At 32.9% G+C, this 18,852-nt stretch overlaps 1 protein-coding gene across 1 annotated transcript; it reads right to left on the reverse strand.

The window, feature by feature from the left end:
• Window positions 1-12,469: 12,469 nt before the first annotated feature.
• Window positions 12,470-12,958, reverse strand: LOC118202326 (histone H2A type 1-H-like). Its single transcript, XM_035374490.1, has one exon. The coding sequence runs from the start codon at window positions 12,956-12,958 to the stop codon at window positions 12,470-12,472; it is 489 nt and encodes a 162-aa protein (XP_035230381.1).
• Window positions 12,959-18,852: the final 5,894 nt, after the last annotated feature.

Consider the following 18,852-nt stretch of genomic DNA (forward strand, 5'->3'; position numbering starts at 1 on the left):
GTTGCTAAATAATAAACTGTATAAATAAATTGACTATATTTTCAAATGCTTGACTATGATTTTTCATGATTCATTTTTAAAGTGTTTTGATTTTCCCATTAGCTTCACATAAAAACTCTATGTTAGGCTTTTAAATTAATATTCAATATAATTAAATTAAGAAATAGTAATTGATTAAAAATATTTAATCCTTTTTACTGAGAATTCAAGTTATAATAAGGTTTGAAAGCTGAAATTAAATTTGCTAACACAAATAATTTTTTTATTAAATACTAATAACAGCTGTGAATATTTGAATTTTTCTTTCCAATAAGTTTTATTACCATACTTCTATTCAAATAAATAACTTTTGCTTTTTAACAAATACATAGTCAAAATTCATGCTCACAATAATGATTTTACACTTTCCTCATCTTATACATGATTTATGTTTAAACTGATGAAATCAAACTCTAGAAATAATTTTGCAAATAGCTTACGTTTAAGCTAACTTATTTTAAACCAATATTCTCCTAGAAATTTCTGTGAGAACAAAGTCATGTTGACGGGATTACGGATATGCATTTACCTCATTCAAAGCAAAGTAAAACCAATTTTGCTAACAAGATCCTTAGCAAATACTTTTGGAATAAAAAAGCAATAATTTTGCAGGAGTATGAAAGAAGATAATAATGAGCTGCGAGTTATGTTTTTCAGTGCAATTTAAATGCAGGCAGGCTTACTGACTGAAAGACAAATAGAGTAAAAGGGGAATTGCTGCCTTTAGAACTATTTCATTGTAGTCAATACTTTTCTTTGACATTAATTTCGTAGTGTGCAAAAGCGAATTAGCTGTGAATGCATTTCTCAATGATAATTCTTTCAGAATACCGACTTCACAATAGCAGGATATTTTCTATTTTTGCATGTTAACATAAATTATCTCGAAGAGGAATCAAGTGATGTTTCATTACAATAATAACAATAAACATTGTAACGAATATTGGAAACGAGTAAATATAATAGGATATTACATTAAAAAAGAGTGAAAATTAGGAAGAAAATAATAAAGAAAATGAGGAAGTCTTAGTACATAAAGTGATAAGAATGGAGAAACCTATAAATAAGACCATAAGCAAATCCAAATTAACCTGGTTAATATCGGCAAATCTTACACGGTTGATTAAAAATAATGCTTAATCCGAGAAAACATAGAAAGATAAATAACTCCTCATATTATATGTAAAAGGAAAACACTACTGACAATTTACAAATATTTTAAAGCAATTTACTTTGCAGAATAATTTCATTCAGCTAAGTAAATTAAATTAACATTTGAAACAAAAAAAAAAAAAAAAAAAAGAACTCGCTGTAAATAATGCAAACATCAACATAGTTAGAATTATAAACCTAGGTTATAAATAATATTAAATAACAGTGTATACAAAATAACTTGAACAAAAATCATTGCACTCAAATTTGCATAAAAATGTCGATTAGAACCTTTTTTTTTTTGGTAGTGTTCATATCGCAGATATCATCTGCTATGACTGTGGTTATCCCATGCAAGTTTCTTCTCATGTTTTTCATTTTCTGTAGATAGTTTTGCTTTACTCTGTTGATATCTTCATCTTTTCGCACCCCACAAAGAAAATTCTTTCAGCCAAAGCTGGTTAATTAGAATTTTTCTGTATTGTAATCTTAAGCAAATTAATAGACAATTTGTAAAACAAAATAATTACACATTCAAGACAGAAAAAGCACTTGTATACATACAAATTATTTAGGACTGTGAACATCTATGAATTAATACTATTTGCTATAGTATGGATTATTATAATACATGCATTACATTAGCTTCAAGATTTACAAAGTGATTTGAATTTTTTCCTTTCTTCCTTCTAAGCATAACTTGAAGCATTTGATCTTGTCTTAATCATAGTGATACTGCTTAGGTAGTATTTGACACGGAAGAAGTAATGAATTCTAGTCTAAATTTGCTATGATATATCTCCTTCTACCCACACAGCTAACTGTACCGAGAAAAATTCATATTGGATTCACTATTAAAAGAAAGGCGTGGAATATGTTTACTCTCTTCCGCGAAATCGGTAGAGCTTGTTCGTCCTATCTATGACTTCATCTGTGAAGTTACTGTGAAGCATATGTTTTTCTTCATATTATATCCTTAGTAGTCTATGGTAATTGGGTGTTTTACAGCATGTGACACAACGCAAAACTTGTAAACATACCATCGACGAAGTACTGCGGGGTGAAGATTCTCCTTGTTCCTGTTGGACAGTCGAAAAGGCAACATGATACGATACAGCATTTCAACGCCTGTGGAAAGCTCCTGGATGGTTTCCGTGGGCTTATTTATAACTAAAGCCTGCTATTGTATTTTAAACACTTCTACCCAAAGCAGCTGCAACGTGCCAGATAGAGCTTCGAAGTTTAGCCTTTGGATTTCAGACAAAGTTTGAAGTATATCTGCTGTGTTTGTTCTCAAAGAAACGACAAAATGGTAGGCCTTAGTTTCGGAATCCCAACTGTTTGCGTTCGGCACTATGCAGAACTGAGTTTTGTCCACTTTTAGAAGGTCTTTTCCATTATACGTGGATAGTTCTAGAGAAGGACGAGAAGACATAAGTAGGACTTTAAAGCCTTCAAAATTGTTTCCACCTGTCACTGTGGATTTCTGCAAGCTGTCAACTTTCTTTCTGCGGCAGCAAAAACTATGTCATAGATTTATTGTTCGACAGCAGAAACGCTTTCTTCCTTTTCTTCAACTTTATTTTCAAGTGTTTCTATTCTGCCTTTCTGTAATTCGATTTTATTTTCTATTACGGCAGCAGTTTATCTTTTTATTTCTTCTTAACCTCCTTCAACCTTATTTTCGCCGATTTTCATTTCTTCTTTGCCCGCTTCGATCTTTTCTTAAATTTACTTGACGGCCCCTTCCATCTTTTCTTGGAGTGCAACAAAGACTGTCACCAGCTGTCTTAGGTGCTACTTTTGACATACAAACTATAAAGTACGTACTAGTTAGTAATGATCACAGAACAAGTAAAGACTTGAAATGTATTCTCAGAAAACTCTTCACAGTTCTGAAACTTTCTACTTTTGTGTACTCTTCTCAGAATGACAGAGCGCAACCGGTAGTTATGACTTCAAACTACTAAGAACATCGAAAGCAAGACAATGCAAAGCGCCTCAGAAGCAGCAGCTCGCTCGTTAATCTAAAATTCTGAGCTAAGCTGAAAACTGATGTTCTCTCCAGTCCTATAAATAGTTTTCTCCCGTTTGCTAGAGAAAATTAACTAACCTTTCTATTTCTCGAACTCAGTGAAAGGCATAAGCACTTACAGTTCTAGGCTCGGAAAAAGTTACAGTTGCATAAGGTCGGTACAGTTACAGATACACAGGGATCAGACAAAGATGTCGCTAAATGGTCGCCAAGTTTTGCGACTTTTGGCGATTTCTCAAGAAATTCGAGGATCACAATTAGTCTTCAATACCATTGCCAGCTTGAGGCTGTATCGCCGAAATATCCATTTATCTCTATGTTAAATATTTTTCCGGCAAACTTCGCATTTCATATTACATTATGCAAGAGGTATTACAATTTATATAGAATTTCAATAAAATTTTTTATATGTATACAAAATTCGTAATTTGTTTTTATTTTCTGCATATGTTTTCTATATTCGGAAAACGATATTTATAGATTCTGAACACTGCGAATTCTGTACTTAATCATGTAAGTTCTGAATTTTAAATAAATGCCAATAGTGTCCTCAACCTAGTGAGAAATAATAGCTGAAAGTCTTTCGGTCTTACAGTTGCTCATTTTGTGGTAACTAAGTAATTATAGGAAGGTAGCTCTTGTGCGTTTTGTGATACTTAAATAATTTAGTCTCACCTCTCTGTGAAGGTGAAAACTTTTCACGTTTCCTACGTATTTTTATTCTTGACAGATACCATCCAATAAAGCGATTTAATAAAAGAGTGCTAGTAAAAATAGAATTTTGTCATTTAAAGAATTATTCGATAACTTGCTATACATCTTTACCAAATAATTTCAGATCTAAAAATCTTCAGATACATTTACGCTAATGGCACTGTAGTTACACAGTTTTGTAATTTAAAAACATAGAGTTTTAAATGTTGGCGCATTTTGATGGAATTGATTTAAAGTTGGTGATTCCATTTTTCTGCTTGAATTAAGTAATATGCATCTGTTTTAATTGTGTGTAATTATTTAGATTAAAGATATGAAACAAATATGGGAAGTTTTGTAAAATATCTCAGTTTAAAAAAGGTCAAAAGAAGAGCATTAACTGAATTTTTAATTACAAAATAAAATTGAGCCATATAATAATCACTGGTATCTTGTTTTGATTACTGCATTCTTATGTTGTTATCAGTCCAAAGGCGCTTTGTCCCTGAGGGACTATTGTTTTCGTTTTGCGATTTTGCGTCGAATCACTCTGAATGTCCGTTTCACTTTTCAAACTGTTGCCACCAAATATTATCGCCCTATATTATATTTGAAGAAACTGAATAATGAAGAATCTGCATAAATGTATGTATGTGTTTTCGCATTGTGATATTGTCTGATTATGTACATTTACAAATTTAGGGAATATGTAATGAATAGGAAATTATTAACACTTAAATTAATTCTGATTCTGTGATTAGTGATGTGATTAATTCTGAGTTGTTGAGAAAGTTCTGTTACTTTAATTAGGTCACTGAAAAAATTTCACAATCATCCACAGTTATATCTTATCCATACTGTGTGATAAAAACTGAACTGGATCGACATTTTGGCTTAAAAGCCCGAAAGAAATGAGTCTAGTATCTAGCAGAAAGGAAAAAGTAGTCTTCGTTTCAGATTTCATTAAAGAGCCTTTTGATGAACAGTGACAGCTGGCTTAAGGAACATCCTGTAGTGTCTACCTTCATTACTACACCGTTGAAGGGATTTGAAAGCGTTGTTGCTGATTTATTTCGCTAGTTACAAAGTTGAGACAGCATTGGTAGGGACAGAAAGTATTTTGGCAATAACATCAGTGATCCTGAACTTAATGGAGGTCTGATGAGAGTATCATTTCTCGAATTCACTCTTAACAATGTAGGTTTCTTCTCAGGCATTGAAATATTTTTTATTTTCATTTTTAAGACTCAGTTTACGACTAATAATACGTAGTAATTTGGAATTTTTTTGACGCAAATTAACGAATAATACATACTGGTACATTTGCTTGACAGAAGCTACATTCTTTACCCAAATATCGCCTGAACTTACCTTAATAAAGAACGTACTTAGAAAATAACTCATCGGAAGAACAGACTTGTGAACTGAAAATATACAAGAGATAAAAATAATGAAACGTGTCATTCTTAAATATGCTGTTTTACAGTACACTTTACAATATTCTATGACTTGAAGTAACATGCTGTTTATTTTCATGAAGAATTTAGATTTTAGCGCCATCTGTTAAAACAAAACGATCTGGAAGCATCGCAGTTTTATATGGACCTAGTATGGAATTATGACTTTTCGATTGCTCGGCTTCTGGTAGCTTAAACTGTCAGTTATTCCGCAAGAAGGCGGTCAAACAAAATAACTGCAAATCTAAACCTAAAAAAAAAAAAAAAAACTAAGCTCTGGCGTAACACAACCCTAATGGTCCAAGGACTGCAGTGCCCGAAGTCTGCTTTCTTGACTGTGGGCCCCTGGGTGCGTAAACATATGCCCTGAATAAGCTATCAGCTTGTCACAGGATCCCCAGTGTTTAGTCCCCAAGCGAACTTGGTATTCATTTTATCGACCCAAGTGAGTGATGGAAATCAAGGAATGAAAGGCTTAGTGGACCTTGCCCAGCCCGGAATTCGAACTCCGGACCTGTGGTGCTGCTACGCGATGCGCTAGCCACTGCGCCACCGGTCCTCAGCAAATTTATGTGAATATATATTTCGTTTTCTATCAATAAAATATTCAAACAGTCAAAGACACTAGCCTGGGGTAATGTGATAAAAGTACATGAAAATATAAGATTTTGGTTGACAAAAATATCATCATTAGATGGTTATCGATTCCAGATGTGAAAACCTTTACTGGAAGCAAATACGCTTAACGATGCCAAAAGTAATATCACGTAAAGTGGTTGGGATATCCGTGCCAACACATAAAGCAGATAAAGCTCGCAAAGATTACAGTCGTGTTAACTCTCCATAAAAGTGATGCCAAAGCTCACGACTGCAAGAAATGGGTGAGTTTATTTAGCAAAGTTGTTATCTCTATCCATACTCACAACACCGTAAAGTAAGTTCTCAATGTCAACGAGATCACAGATTGCAATTACACCCAACGATTAAAACCACCGTCTAGTATGCGCAAATTTTGCGATTGTTACTGGCGTGATAATAAATTTCAGTCGTTTTGCAAAAGTTCAAATTTCAGTACTCTGCAACTATGGAGTCCAAATCAGATGCTCTAATTAAAGCAGCCATCTATGCAAAGGTGACAAAGGGACATAAAGCATTGATCCTCATTCATACTATGGACTTGCAAATAACCGTCTGTAATCAATTTGCTGAAATATTACTCTTCCTGCCGTCGCTACAGTGCTTCAAATAAGTTTATATTCAGTAACTCCGTTGTAGCGTCATGCTTGCAGACACAATTATCAATCATTATGAACGGTTGAAGGAATGTGGCTCAGAGACTGACGGTGCTTAGAATTATTTGCTTGTCTGCTGGCACAGATTTTGGTGCTACTTTGGTAGACGGTTGCACGGATTTTGGCAATTTTGTTTGGCGAGCGATACGACTTATGGTAAAAACATTGCTGGACAAGTTATTTATGGTGAACGATACTTTGTTGTCATTTTATTTAAAACATAATGCGTTTTATTATGCATAAATTCCGTATTTCAAATATTATTCATTGTTTCTAAATATTAAAACTCAATTTAATTTTGCGTTTTTATTTGAAGTAAAATGTTATTGCGTATAATATTTTATATAATTTTATGTTGTGGACGTAATCAATGACGTAACCTTGCTTTGAAAGTAATTGGTTTTAATATCTGTAATTTTAATCTAATGCTTTAAACATTATTTATGGGTGTTAAATGTTAAAATACAATATTATTTTGCATTTTTTTTAAATTATTTTATTATGCATGATTATTTAAATAATTTAATTTTATGCGTGATGTATTCAGCTCACTGATTAGTTACAGAATATTTGTGCATTAACGAGCTGTAATCAGCTCCCTGATTGGTTACTGAATATTTGTGCATTACCGCGTCATTTTAAAATTTTATTATTCATCTCTTCGAATTCCTTAGATTTCATATAGGGAACCATTCAAATGTCCATTCAAAGATTAATGTTTTTATTGGTAAGTACCAAAAATTATTGGTATCGGAATCAAAGAATTGTCTTTTGAGACCTTATTTTGGTTACCGTTACAGCGTTATACCCGCTGTAACGGTAAAAAAAAAAGTATTAGACATTCCTCATTTTTTACCGGCAGTAAACTTCTAATTGCTGTCATTTTAGCTCTAGTGTACGTAGCGTTCTTATTTACTTATTTTAAAGTATTTGAATTTAATTAATATATAAAAAACAACGGTAGACGGTTGCATGGATTTTTGCCCATTCAAAAATTAATGTTGTTATTGGTAAGTACCAAAAATTATTGGTATCGGTATGAAAAAATTGTCCTTTCAGACCTTATTTCGGCCAACTTGGCTTTCCTAATCAAAAATTTATTTATAAATTGTTACAAGGGTCAGACGAATTTTTTTTTAAAATTTTTGGAGGAAACCTCGCTAATTGCTTCTTAGTGAAGTGCGAGAAATGTGAATCACAGGTGAAGATCGTTAAAAGAGCCGATTCTGAGGACGGCCGTATATGGTATTGTGGTCACGGTGGAAAAAATAACCGCTGTAACGGTAAAAAACGTATTAGACATTCCTCCTTTTTTACCGGCAGTAAACTTCTAATTGCTGTCATTTCAGCTCTAGTGTACGAAACGTTCTCATTTACTTATTTTAAAGTATTTGAGTTTAAGTAATATATAAAAAACAACGTGGTGCTACTTTAGTAGACAGTAGCATGGATGTTTGGGTATTAACTTTGGCGCAATTGTTAGCGCGGTTTTTACAATCGTCAGCCATATTGAAAAACGCTGTTTTTACGTATTTTGCGCATAGTAAAGTATTCGAAACTTTAAGAAAATAAATATCGTTAAAAACAATGGATTAATTTTTTGTTGAAAACGCTGGCAAATGTAAATAAATAGATTTACAACGAGTATAAACTACTAAAGAAAGGTTAAATTATCACTTTTATATAACAAAGAAATAGAATAAAAGCACCGCTATAAAAACATTGCGCTAACGTTAAATTGGATTAAAATATTACTTAAATTGAGTATCGAATTAAAAACCACCATACCAACGTTTAAAAGAGTTAAACTATTACTTAAATACTTTAAAATAATTAAATAAGAACGTTTCGCACACTAAAGCTAAAAATGACAGCAATTAGAAGTTTACTGCCGGTAAAAAAGGGGGAACGTCTAATACTTTTTTTAACCGTTACAGTGGTCATTCCTTCCACCGCAATCACAATATCATATACGGCCGTCCTCAGAATCGGCTCTTTTAACAATCTTCATCTGTGATCCACATTTCTGGCACTTCATTGAAGAAGCAATTAGCGAGGTTTCCTCCAAAAATTTGAAATAAATTTCTTCTGACCCTTGTACAATTTATAAATAAATCTCTGATAAAGAAAGCCAGGTTGGCCAAAATAAGGTCTCAAAGGACAATTTTTTGATTCCGATACCAATAATTCTTGGTACTTACCAATAACAACATTGATCTTTGAAAGGGACATATCCATTCCCTGTGAAATCTGAGGAATTCGAAGAGATGAATAATAAAATTTTAAAATGGCGCGGTAATGCACAAATATTCAGTAACCAATCAGGGAGCTGATTACAGCTCGTTAATGCACAAATATTCTGTAACCGATCAGGGAATTGATTACATCACGCTTAGAATTAAAATTATTTAAATTATCAGACATAATAAAATCATTTAAAAAATGCAAAATTAAATTGTATTTTAATATTTAAGAGTCATAAATAATGTTTAAAACCTTAGATTAAATTTTCAGATATTGAAACCAATTACTTTTAAATCAATGACGCCATTGATTACATCATCCCCAGCATAAAATTATTAAAATATCATAAACAATAAAATTTTATTTTAAATAAAAATGCAAAATTAAATTGATTTTTAATATTTAGAAGCTATAAATAATATTTAAAACACGGAACTTATGCATAATAAAATGCATTTTTTTTAAATAAAATGACAACAAAGTATCGGTCACCATAAAAAACTTGTCCAGCTATGGTTTTACCATAAGTCGTATAGCTCGCCAAAATCCGTGCAACCGTCTACCAAAGTAGCACGAACAACGTTTTCAACAAAAAATTAATCCATTATTTTTAACGATATTTATTTTTTTAAAGTTTCGAATACTTTACTATGCACAAAATAGGTAAAAACAGCGTTTTCGAAGATGACTGATGATTGTAAATACCGCGCCAAAGTAAATCGCTAAAAATCCGTGCAACCGTCTACCAAAGTAGCACCCAGATTTTATAACGCAACTCAGAAACCGTTCTCGAATCTCTGCTGGTATTGGTTCTATTCTATTGTCGGTCTTTTGCGGGTTTGATGTATAAGATATACACTAAAAGTAATAATAAATATAGATGATACTCTAACAATAAATATTTCCCTTTCAATTGTATGCTGTTGTTGGTCTTAAGCAGCGTCGGAAATACTACTGTTGATGCTATGCAGTGTTGGTTCTACGCATGTCGGTACTATCAATGTAACCTTTGGATCATATCCTTAATAGTCTAATTACCTTCTTTATGATAATGACTCTTCACTTTGATTCTGCTTCTACGGGAAACAAAAAGACAAATGGCTGAGGTTTAGGATTTGGACTCTCCCAGCTGTCACATCCAACTAAGGCCATATTACATCCTATTATGAGATATATCACCTACTAATTGTTTAAACCCATTGCCTAGCATCATTCAGATATGTTCACTTCCTCATTTTTTAAAATTTGGCTAAATCGCTTTTTCCCCCTAATATCTGTAATGTAGAGATGCAGTTCCTGCAGAAACATGATCATAACAACAACATAAATATGAAAAAGGGGCCAATTTCGAGAGAAACGACGTTCGATGTCACCGACAAAAGAGTTGAGATATAACGCATGGTAAGTTCCATATAAATTCCTTTAATCATAGCTGTAGGAATGTACAACGCTCTTCAAATCATTTAAAAAGCAATTTATTAACTTCCTTTGATATCGGATATCTAACCTGACGAATTTTTACTGTCAATAAATAATGTTAAAAAATGTGACTTCTCCATTTAGAAATTAACTTTATTCTTTTAGGCAAAATTCCACCAATTCATTTCTATTAGAATTTATAAGAATCAGCTATTACTTCCTATCTCATACTTTACAAGAGTAGGTGCATAGTATGAGTTATGTGTCATATTAAACGCAACAAGCATAGTTATTTATTTCTCTAAAAAGGAAATGGTCATGGCAATATACACTGAAGTGACAAAAGTCATGGGATAGCAATATGCAAATATACAGATGGCAGTAGTATCGCGTAGAAAATGTATAAATGCGAAGTGCTTTGGCGGGCTTTCATTTGTGTTCAAGTTATTCATGTGAAGAGGCTTTGATGTGATTATGGCCGCACGACGAGAATTAACAGACTTTGAACGCCGAATGGTAGTTGGAGGTAGACGCATGGGTCATTCGATTTCGGATATCGTTAGGGAATTCACCATTCCGAGATCCACAGTGTCAAGAGTCTGCCAAGAGTATCTAACATCCCACCATGGACAGCGCAGTGGCCGACCACCTGCACTTAACGACCGAGACCAGCGACGTCTGCGTAGAGTTGCCGACGTTCACAGACAAGCAACACTGCGTCAAATAACCGCAGAAATCAATGTGGGACGTACGAGGGACGTGTCCGATAGGACAGTGTGGCGAAATTTGTCTTCCTTGGGCTATACCAGCAGAAGACTCGAGTGCCTTTACTGACAGCACGACATCGCCTGCAGCGACTCTCGTGGGCTCGTGAGCATATCGGTTGGTCCCTAAACGAATGGAAAACCGTGGCTTGGTCAGATGAGTCACGATTTAAGTTGGTAAGAGCTGATGGTAGGGTTCGAGTGTGGCGCAGACCCCACGCAGCCATGGACCCAAGTTGTCAACAAGGCACTGTTCAAGCTGGTGGTGGTTCCATAATGATCTGGTCTGTTTTTACATGGCATGGACTCGGTCCTCTGGTGCAACTGAACCGATCATTGAGGGGAAATGGATACCTTCAGCTACTTGGAGATCACTTACAGCCATTCATGGACTTCACGTACTCAAACAATGATGGAATTGTTATGGATGACAATGCGCCATGTCACCGGGCCACAATTGTTTGCGATTGGTTAGAAGAACATTCTGGACAATTCCAGCGAATGATCTGCCCACCTAAATCGCCCGACATGAATCCCATCGTACATTTATGGGGCATCATCGAGAGATCAGTTCGTGCCCAAATCCCTGCACCGTCAACACTTTCACAATTATGGACGTCTATAGAGGCAGCATGGCTCAATATTCCTGCAGCGGACTTAAACGACTTGTTGAGTCCATGCCACGTCGAATTGCTGCACTTCGCCGGACAAAAGGAGGACCGACAAAGTATTAGGAGCTATCCCATGACTTTTGTCACTTCAGTGTACGTGCTTTTATGTTTGTATTTTACGAAAAACTTGTAAAATAAATTTTATAGTAGACAAATTTATGAAAATAAAGTTTCCTAATAATTCTACTTTAGATATTGGACAAATTTAAAGTGCGACTGTGAGTGAAAGGGAATTTCACATTCTTAGATATAAAAAATTTTAGAAATTGAAAAATGGTGAAACGTTAAAATTTTACGGAAGCTTACATGTTTTTAAAAACGTTTCATTTTGATTTTTTTAAAAATACCTAGTATTCCATTAATGAAAGTCTCATAATTTCATCAGGAAAGGTAAACTTTAAAAACCTAGAACTGTTTTGGGTAAGAAAGAAATAAATGTGTTACTTTTATACTTAATTATTTTATGTATTCATTTATTACTATATTCATTTGATTTAGAAGTACAATTTGCTATAGAAAATAAAAATATAAAATTCAATTAAGGTATTAATTTAAATGAATATAAAGTGCAAATGTCTCCATTTTTGTTACCATTAATAAATCCAAAATCGCTGCAATCTGCGAGAAGAAGAATAGGATATTTCTTTATCATTTAATGGTTGGAAGGAGCTTTGTTCTTACTGTATTCTCTTAAGCTTTGTTCTTACTGTATTCGTTTGCGAGATTTGCTTCTGCTAGATCTGCCAGATCTTCTTTTTTTTCCAGGCCTGTTTCTATATGCTGATCCGTTGCTGACTTCAGATTTATTAGACACATGCACTTCATGTTTCATTACTTCATGTAAATTGTTATCCTTCTTCAGCTGAGATGCCAAAAGCAGTGCTAAGCAACCTCCATTTGGGATAGTTGATGTTCTGAAATGTGGAAGAAGTTCGCAGTCTGACTTAACGGCAACATTCAGATGTCTTGGTTGGATACGCCAGGAAGAACATTCTCTTGCTTTACACAAGGACATTTCCAGTATTTCTGCTACTAAGTATTCCAAAACTGCCGTGATAAATACTGCAGCTGTATCGCTGACTCTTTTGAAGGAATGGGCCACTTTTAATATCGCTTTAATCCTAGCAACAGGAAATATAAGTCCACATTTGTCAGACCTGGTAGTATTTCTAAATCTCCTTCTTCTATCCATTTGAAGTGAATATTTTGGAAGAACTTATAGCTAGGCGTTATCGACTTGTCAATTCAACACTGTTGTTAAACTTTTTGAAAAAAAAAATGTAACTGAATATTCCCTATGGCGTATTTCTTTTCAGGTATCATTCAATGCCAGTCATATTTATATTTGAAATAGAAACAAAGCTTTTGAACTAAGGTCGTACGTTATAATAAACGCCACGCGTTCGTGCTTCACGTATGTTAATGAACTTTTTGCCTTTCTATATTGTTCTTTTAGTTTGTGCCAATAACCAACGTTCGCGAGTGCAAGCTCGTAGCATAATGAAGATCCATGATACATTTTCATATGTAATTCATTATTAAATCTTAACCCTAAGAGATTATGAGTTGTTGCTAACAAAAAAAAAAAAAAAAAAAAAAAAAAAAAAAAAAAAAAAAAAATTTGGCAAAAATGAAATATTAAAGGATTATTTTAAAATTTTACTTCATTGTAAGATTAACTGTTGTGTACCGCCTTGACAAATTTGCTACTTTCGATGGAGTGGTTTTCTTGAACCGTAGTGTAAAATATTATGTGTAGCAAATATTTAGGAATATGTCCTAGAAAAATCAGCATGGCTTATTTCAAGACTCTTGTGATATTAATTTCAAGTAATCTTAGTAAACAATTTATCTAGTTAATCAATTTATGCTAAATGTTAGATTACACCAAGAAGTTGAAAATATCATTTGGAGCATTATGGAAAATAAAAGTGGCCCTGAGAACAGAGTTACTCTGTTTTCTGAGCCACTTTTATTTGCCATACCCTACATATCTTTAAATCATAAGGCTAAAAATTAAGGTCAGTTAATAAGAATATTGCGGGTGCTTATGCAAAGAACAAGTTCACAAAATCAATTTTGTTGCCTAACCGAGTGTGTTTTTATTAGAAATAAATTCTGAAGATAGCCCTAAAATATCTATACATCAGGAATTAATTCATCGGTTACTTAAAATTTATTTTAGTAGCGCTAGCTTCTAGAAACACTTGAGGAAGTTATTTCAAGGAAAGAAAGAAATAATTCAATTATACAGAATTACTGTTTTATTGAATTGTCAAACTTTCAAAAGTATTACCCAAATAACCAGCCTTATGAAGCTCATCCTGAATTTGCTCCCGAATGAAATTATTCTTAATTAAGCTACGCAATTTGCGTTTCGAAAAGTGTTCGATTTTGAATTACTAATCATCTAAGACCATCAGTCACTCGTCCATAATTTAATAATTTACAGTAATAAGCAGTATTTACAGTAATAATTTGCATAAAATTAAAACATTCACTAGGTCAGCATAGTACCACCACCAACATAACCATTAAAAGAGTTTAAAAAAAGCTTAATTTAGTTTTTCATAGGAAAGTTTATCAAGATTTTTTTAATTTTGGAACAGCTTCAGTATAGCCCACCCTCGAAATGTAGCGAGCGCGTCAAATACCGTGTTTTGAGAAATGGTTACCATCAAGATATCCGACGAAACTGGCGACCATCGTGTCTTCACCAGAAATCATGGATAATAGAAATAAATTTACGACTATTATACATGATTTTAAAAGAAAATTAAATGTCAAGGAATGATTAATGAAAATGATTAAGGTTAAAAGGATGTAATTTTTTAAAACAATGCTAAAAACATTTAGATATTTCGTCCTTAACAAATTGTTATGTAGTTCAAAATTAATTAACTGTAAATTAAGCTTACTACAGGCGAACCAAGATCTTAGCCTAATTGATTTCTTAGCCCCACACTTTTTGTATCTCGAAATACTACCATTGGATGACGTTTTCTAACTAATCCACATGGTATCTTACATTTTTCACAACAAACTCTATCCTTCAATAATCCACAATCCATTAAAAATCTCTAAAATGTTCATAATCTCTTATTAATTCATACATAAAATATCTGTTTGGAATACCGGTTTTCCCAAAATTGACGCTTGTTTGAAAATTCCCACCGTAAATTTTCCTTTAAGATCTCCTGATACAACATCACTAACAGCAAGTTTACATGCGACATGCGACGGAGGACTTGGGCACCACTCCTCTACCAATACGGTTAATCGGTATAGCGCCACGTCCACCTTTATCTATTGCCTAGATCAGCAAGTTTACAGAAAGCCATAATGGAGGAGGTGCGATTTTTAATTTCATAATGGAGGTGGTGCGATTCTTTGGAGGTGCGATGTTTTAAAAATCGCACCTCCAAAGTAGCCAAAAATCTAATCTCCAAAACAATATTCTCCACTATGTCTGAGCGTTAAATAATAACCGATAGATATGTTACGAATTTTGAATTAGATAGTTAGTTTTAGTAGAATTATAATTAAAATTGTTGTAGTTCCTCGTGCAATGTAGAGCGAGACAAATTTGAAGAGAAAGCTATGTCGGAAAAGTAAGAATACAGGGTTACGTGCATTTGACTTTGAGTAAATGAATATCTCGGCAATTTGTATTGAAATTGAATAAACGTAATTGACCAATTATTATCTGTAAATGTTAGCTGTAACTGTAATTCCAGATTTTTACGGTTGTTTACATTATGTTTGCCGAATTATATGTGTTACCACATCCTAGCATTTATCGCTATGCTTGGCGATTTTCTTTGGTGAAAACTCTGGGTGGGCTATACTAAAGGATAGCCGTAACCTTAAATTACGATCTCCTATCTGGTCTGTTTAAATCTAATACTCTCAAAAGGTGTCTGACGCCCAAGAAGGATGTAATGTCCTAGGAGGCCATGCAACATAACGGGCGTGTTTTCGGTGAAATAACACAATGGGCTAACACAGGATACATGCAGTGTTTGATCAGACGTTTCTATTATTAACATAATCATGTCATATTGTCACAATCAAACGCAATATAATCTAGCCATTTATTTACGTATTTTGGGTATTAGAAATAACTCAAGTTTTTAAAATGTTGGGATCATTAAATTATACTAAGCCTACTACCTTACTTTACAGTACTATTTTGCTGGAGTCGTACTAAAATTTTTCGGTACTATTCCGTTTTGAGGACCGTAAAAAATCGCTAAACTATTGTTGATGTCAGTGCTGCCAAAAATAATTGCGGCAACCGTAACGCAAGAAATTCGCATTATATCCATTGGTACAATAGTAAATAACTGTCTAAAAATTATTGTTTTAATTTAGATGAAAGGTTATTTTCATATATTTTATTATTATAATTTTTATAAAAAAAGGCTAAACATAACTGAGTGGAAGCATAAGAGTAAATAACTATTTCAAATCATTATTATAATTTATATAAAAATAAAGCTAAACATAACTGAATGGATTCCTGCATCATTATTTCGCTACCGAGTTATAGCTGAAGCATAATTTCATCTCGTTGGTTGTTCAAACATAATTTTCTATAATGAATGATGCCTTTTCTTTGAAAACATTCTCGGTAAAGTGCAGAATCGCCCACTTATTTGCTTGTCGCTTTTTACAAGGGCAAAAACAATTGGATTTTCGTCAATTTTCTTTTACTTTTTAAGTGAAAATAGGTCGATGTGTACATAGATAAAGTCAAGGGTGTGCGCAGTGCCATTTTTGTGCAATTCTGAGATTTTTTTTTTAAAGTGAAAATAGGTCGATGTGTACATGGATACCGATTATGTGCAATTCTTAAAAACGCGTTCTTAAAACAATTTCCAAATTGTTAAATCCATAAGATATCAAAAAAGGATTTAAAAATTAAACTAGTATTTCAATGGCGTCTTAAGAAATATAGAACTATCTAAACTTACGCAAATTGAAATCTGCGCGTACGCTAGATTTGGCGCGCTGTTAAATAGGCGCGTTTGCTAGATTTGGCGCTTCTGGGCATACATTTTCGCTGCAATTTTTACCATCTTCAAAACGGAATAGTACCGATTTTTCTTTTCTAAGTTATCTTATGATATGCTATTTTTATTAAATTATGTTATGCCACTGTTAAATTTATGTCATATACTGTACTTGGTAAGTATTCCGTACCGCGAAACATAAGGTATTCAATCTATCTTTTCGTACATCTCTCTGACAGCCAATTTCTGTAATCTTGCTCTTGAAACGTGTCATAAAATCATTAATGCGTAATAATCAGTCAGCGTTATCGAAAAATCTCAGCAGTTTACAGGTCATAAACGTATTTCTTGATAATTTACGTCTTTGTTTTGTTTTGAATGATATATCCTAATTGATATACATTTAAAATAGGTCCAATTTGTAGTATATCTAATCTATACTTTGTTTGATAATTTTCAGCATTATTATACCTAACGTTAGACGTTTCTACGCATCTCAATATTATATGCAATTAGAAGTACTGTTTTGTAATATAAGTAGTTTTGTAATAATATTTAAACATTTACGAAATGCTTCAGAATATTTGTGTACTTTAAATATTTTATCATAAATGTACATAACAACTCTAATGTGTGTACCAAGTAATTCAAAATTAATTTTAGTAGTATAAAAGAAACTCTTATATATTTTTATTTAAAATTTATTTTACTTTTTTTTCTGGCCATTGAAATAAATTATGACTCATAAGACTGTCATTTACATAAAACCCCCGGTGTGGATATTCTGTGTTAAGCAAATGATCTTCCAATAACTATGGTTGTAGGTTTTACACTGAACCAATGTCCGGTACTGAAATTAAAATCAGTTTATCGTCGAAAATTACCATTGACCAGCTGTCGACATGCATTCGACGGCTGACCGGGTATCCTTTTCGAAGGATATGACGAATTTATTGATTGGACTTCTTACCCGCCCATGATTCATGATTATATGTCAAGATGTCACTGTTCCGAATTTGCCGTAGGATTATATCCATTGGTCTAAACCTCCAAAAATCATATATTTTATCTGGGAAATCTTACATGACATTCAAGAAATAATTAACTGAATTCTGCTGGGATGTTAACATTTATAAATAAGAAAATTGTTAGGATGTTACTGGATATTATACCAAAAATACGGATATATGTAATAAATGGGAATTTCAATTTCGATTCACATTATGGTGTTATAGAAACATCAAGTTGCAATAAAAATTTTTTAGATTGTAATCTTGTTTTCAATTAACACAATAAAATAAAATAAATCACAATAAAATTTCCACCAACTGATGTTTACACGCATCTTATTCTTCCTAGAAACAAATTTAGAAATACATAGCAAAGAGAAAAAATTGCTAACTTTTATACAAATTGTTACTTATAAATCTATATTTGAAATTTGATTTTTCAACAAAAAGGTAACGAATACAGCAAGCTGCTTCTTGTTAGCTGAGATATGTTTTAACAGCAGTTTTGCTTGAAAAAGATAGCAAACAGCAGTTTTGCATTTACTTGCTTCAGGTGAACATGGAGCATTGAATTTACAGAACTGAAGCTGACTTAGAAAGCTGTATTATACGAAATTCTTTTAAGTAATTAAACTGGTGTGAAGGTAATCCTCCATGCAAAAATTATTCATTTGTTTCAAGAGATTATATTTGTTTACTCTAGCATCTGTTGCTATGAATGTAATAGCGATTTTATGAACATTGTATTTAATTTAATTCTATTTCTAGTTTAAGTATCTTCATAAGCTTGCATTTAACTGTTAATATGTACTTAAAATGGTATTTGTATTGTATTATTTATGACAATATTTCGTTTTTAAGCGTCGTCAAATTTCTTCGCTAAAAATATGTCTGCCATTTTTTCCTTGACTTCAATCTTCCAGAAAATCATTTCAAAGTGTATAGTTATTTCAAAACTGTTGATTTAAATTTTGTAAACCCATGTAAATTTACTGTAACAATTCTCTTATAATACAGAATGTTTCAATAAAGAGAGTTCATTAGAATTCAAAGTTATTGAA

The sequence above is a fragment of the Stegodyphus dumicola genome, chromosome 12, assembly GCF_044657685.1.
Source record: "Stegodyphus dumicola isolate Sdum_Otavi_A_Nest chromosome 12, ASM4465768v1".
In the NCBI taxonomy this organism is placed as follows: Eukaryota; Metazoa; Arthropoda; class Arachnida; order Araneae; family Eresidae; genus Stegodyphus; species Stegodyphus dumicola.

Bases quoted from the DNA above. Each gene is read 5' to 3' on its own strand.
- LOC118202326 (XM_035374490.1), bottom strand. From the start codon at position 12,958: ATGGATAGAAGAAGGAGATTTAGAAATACTACCAGGTCTGACAAATGT.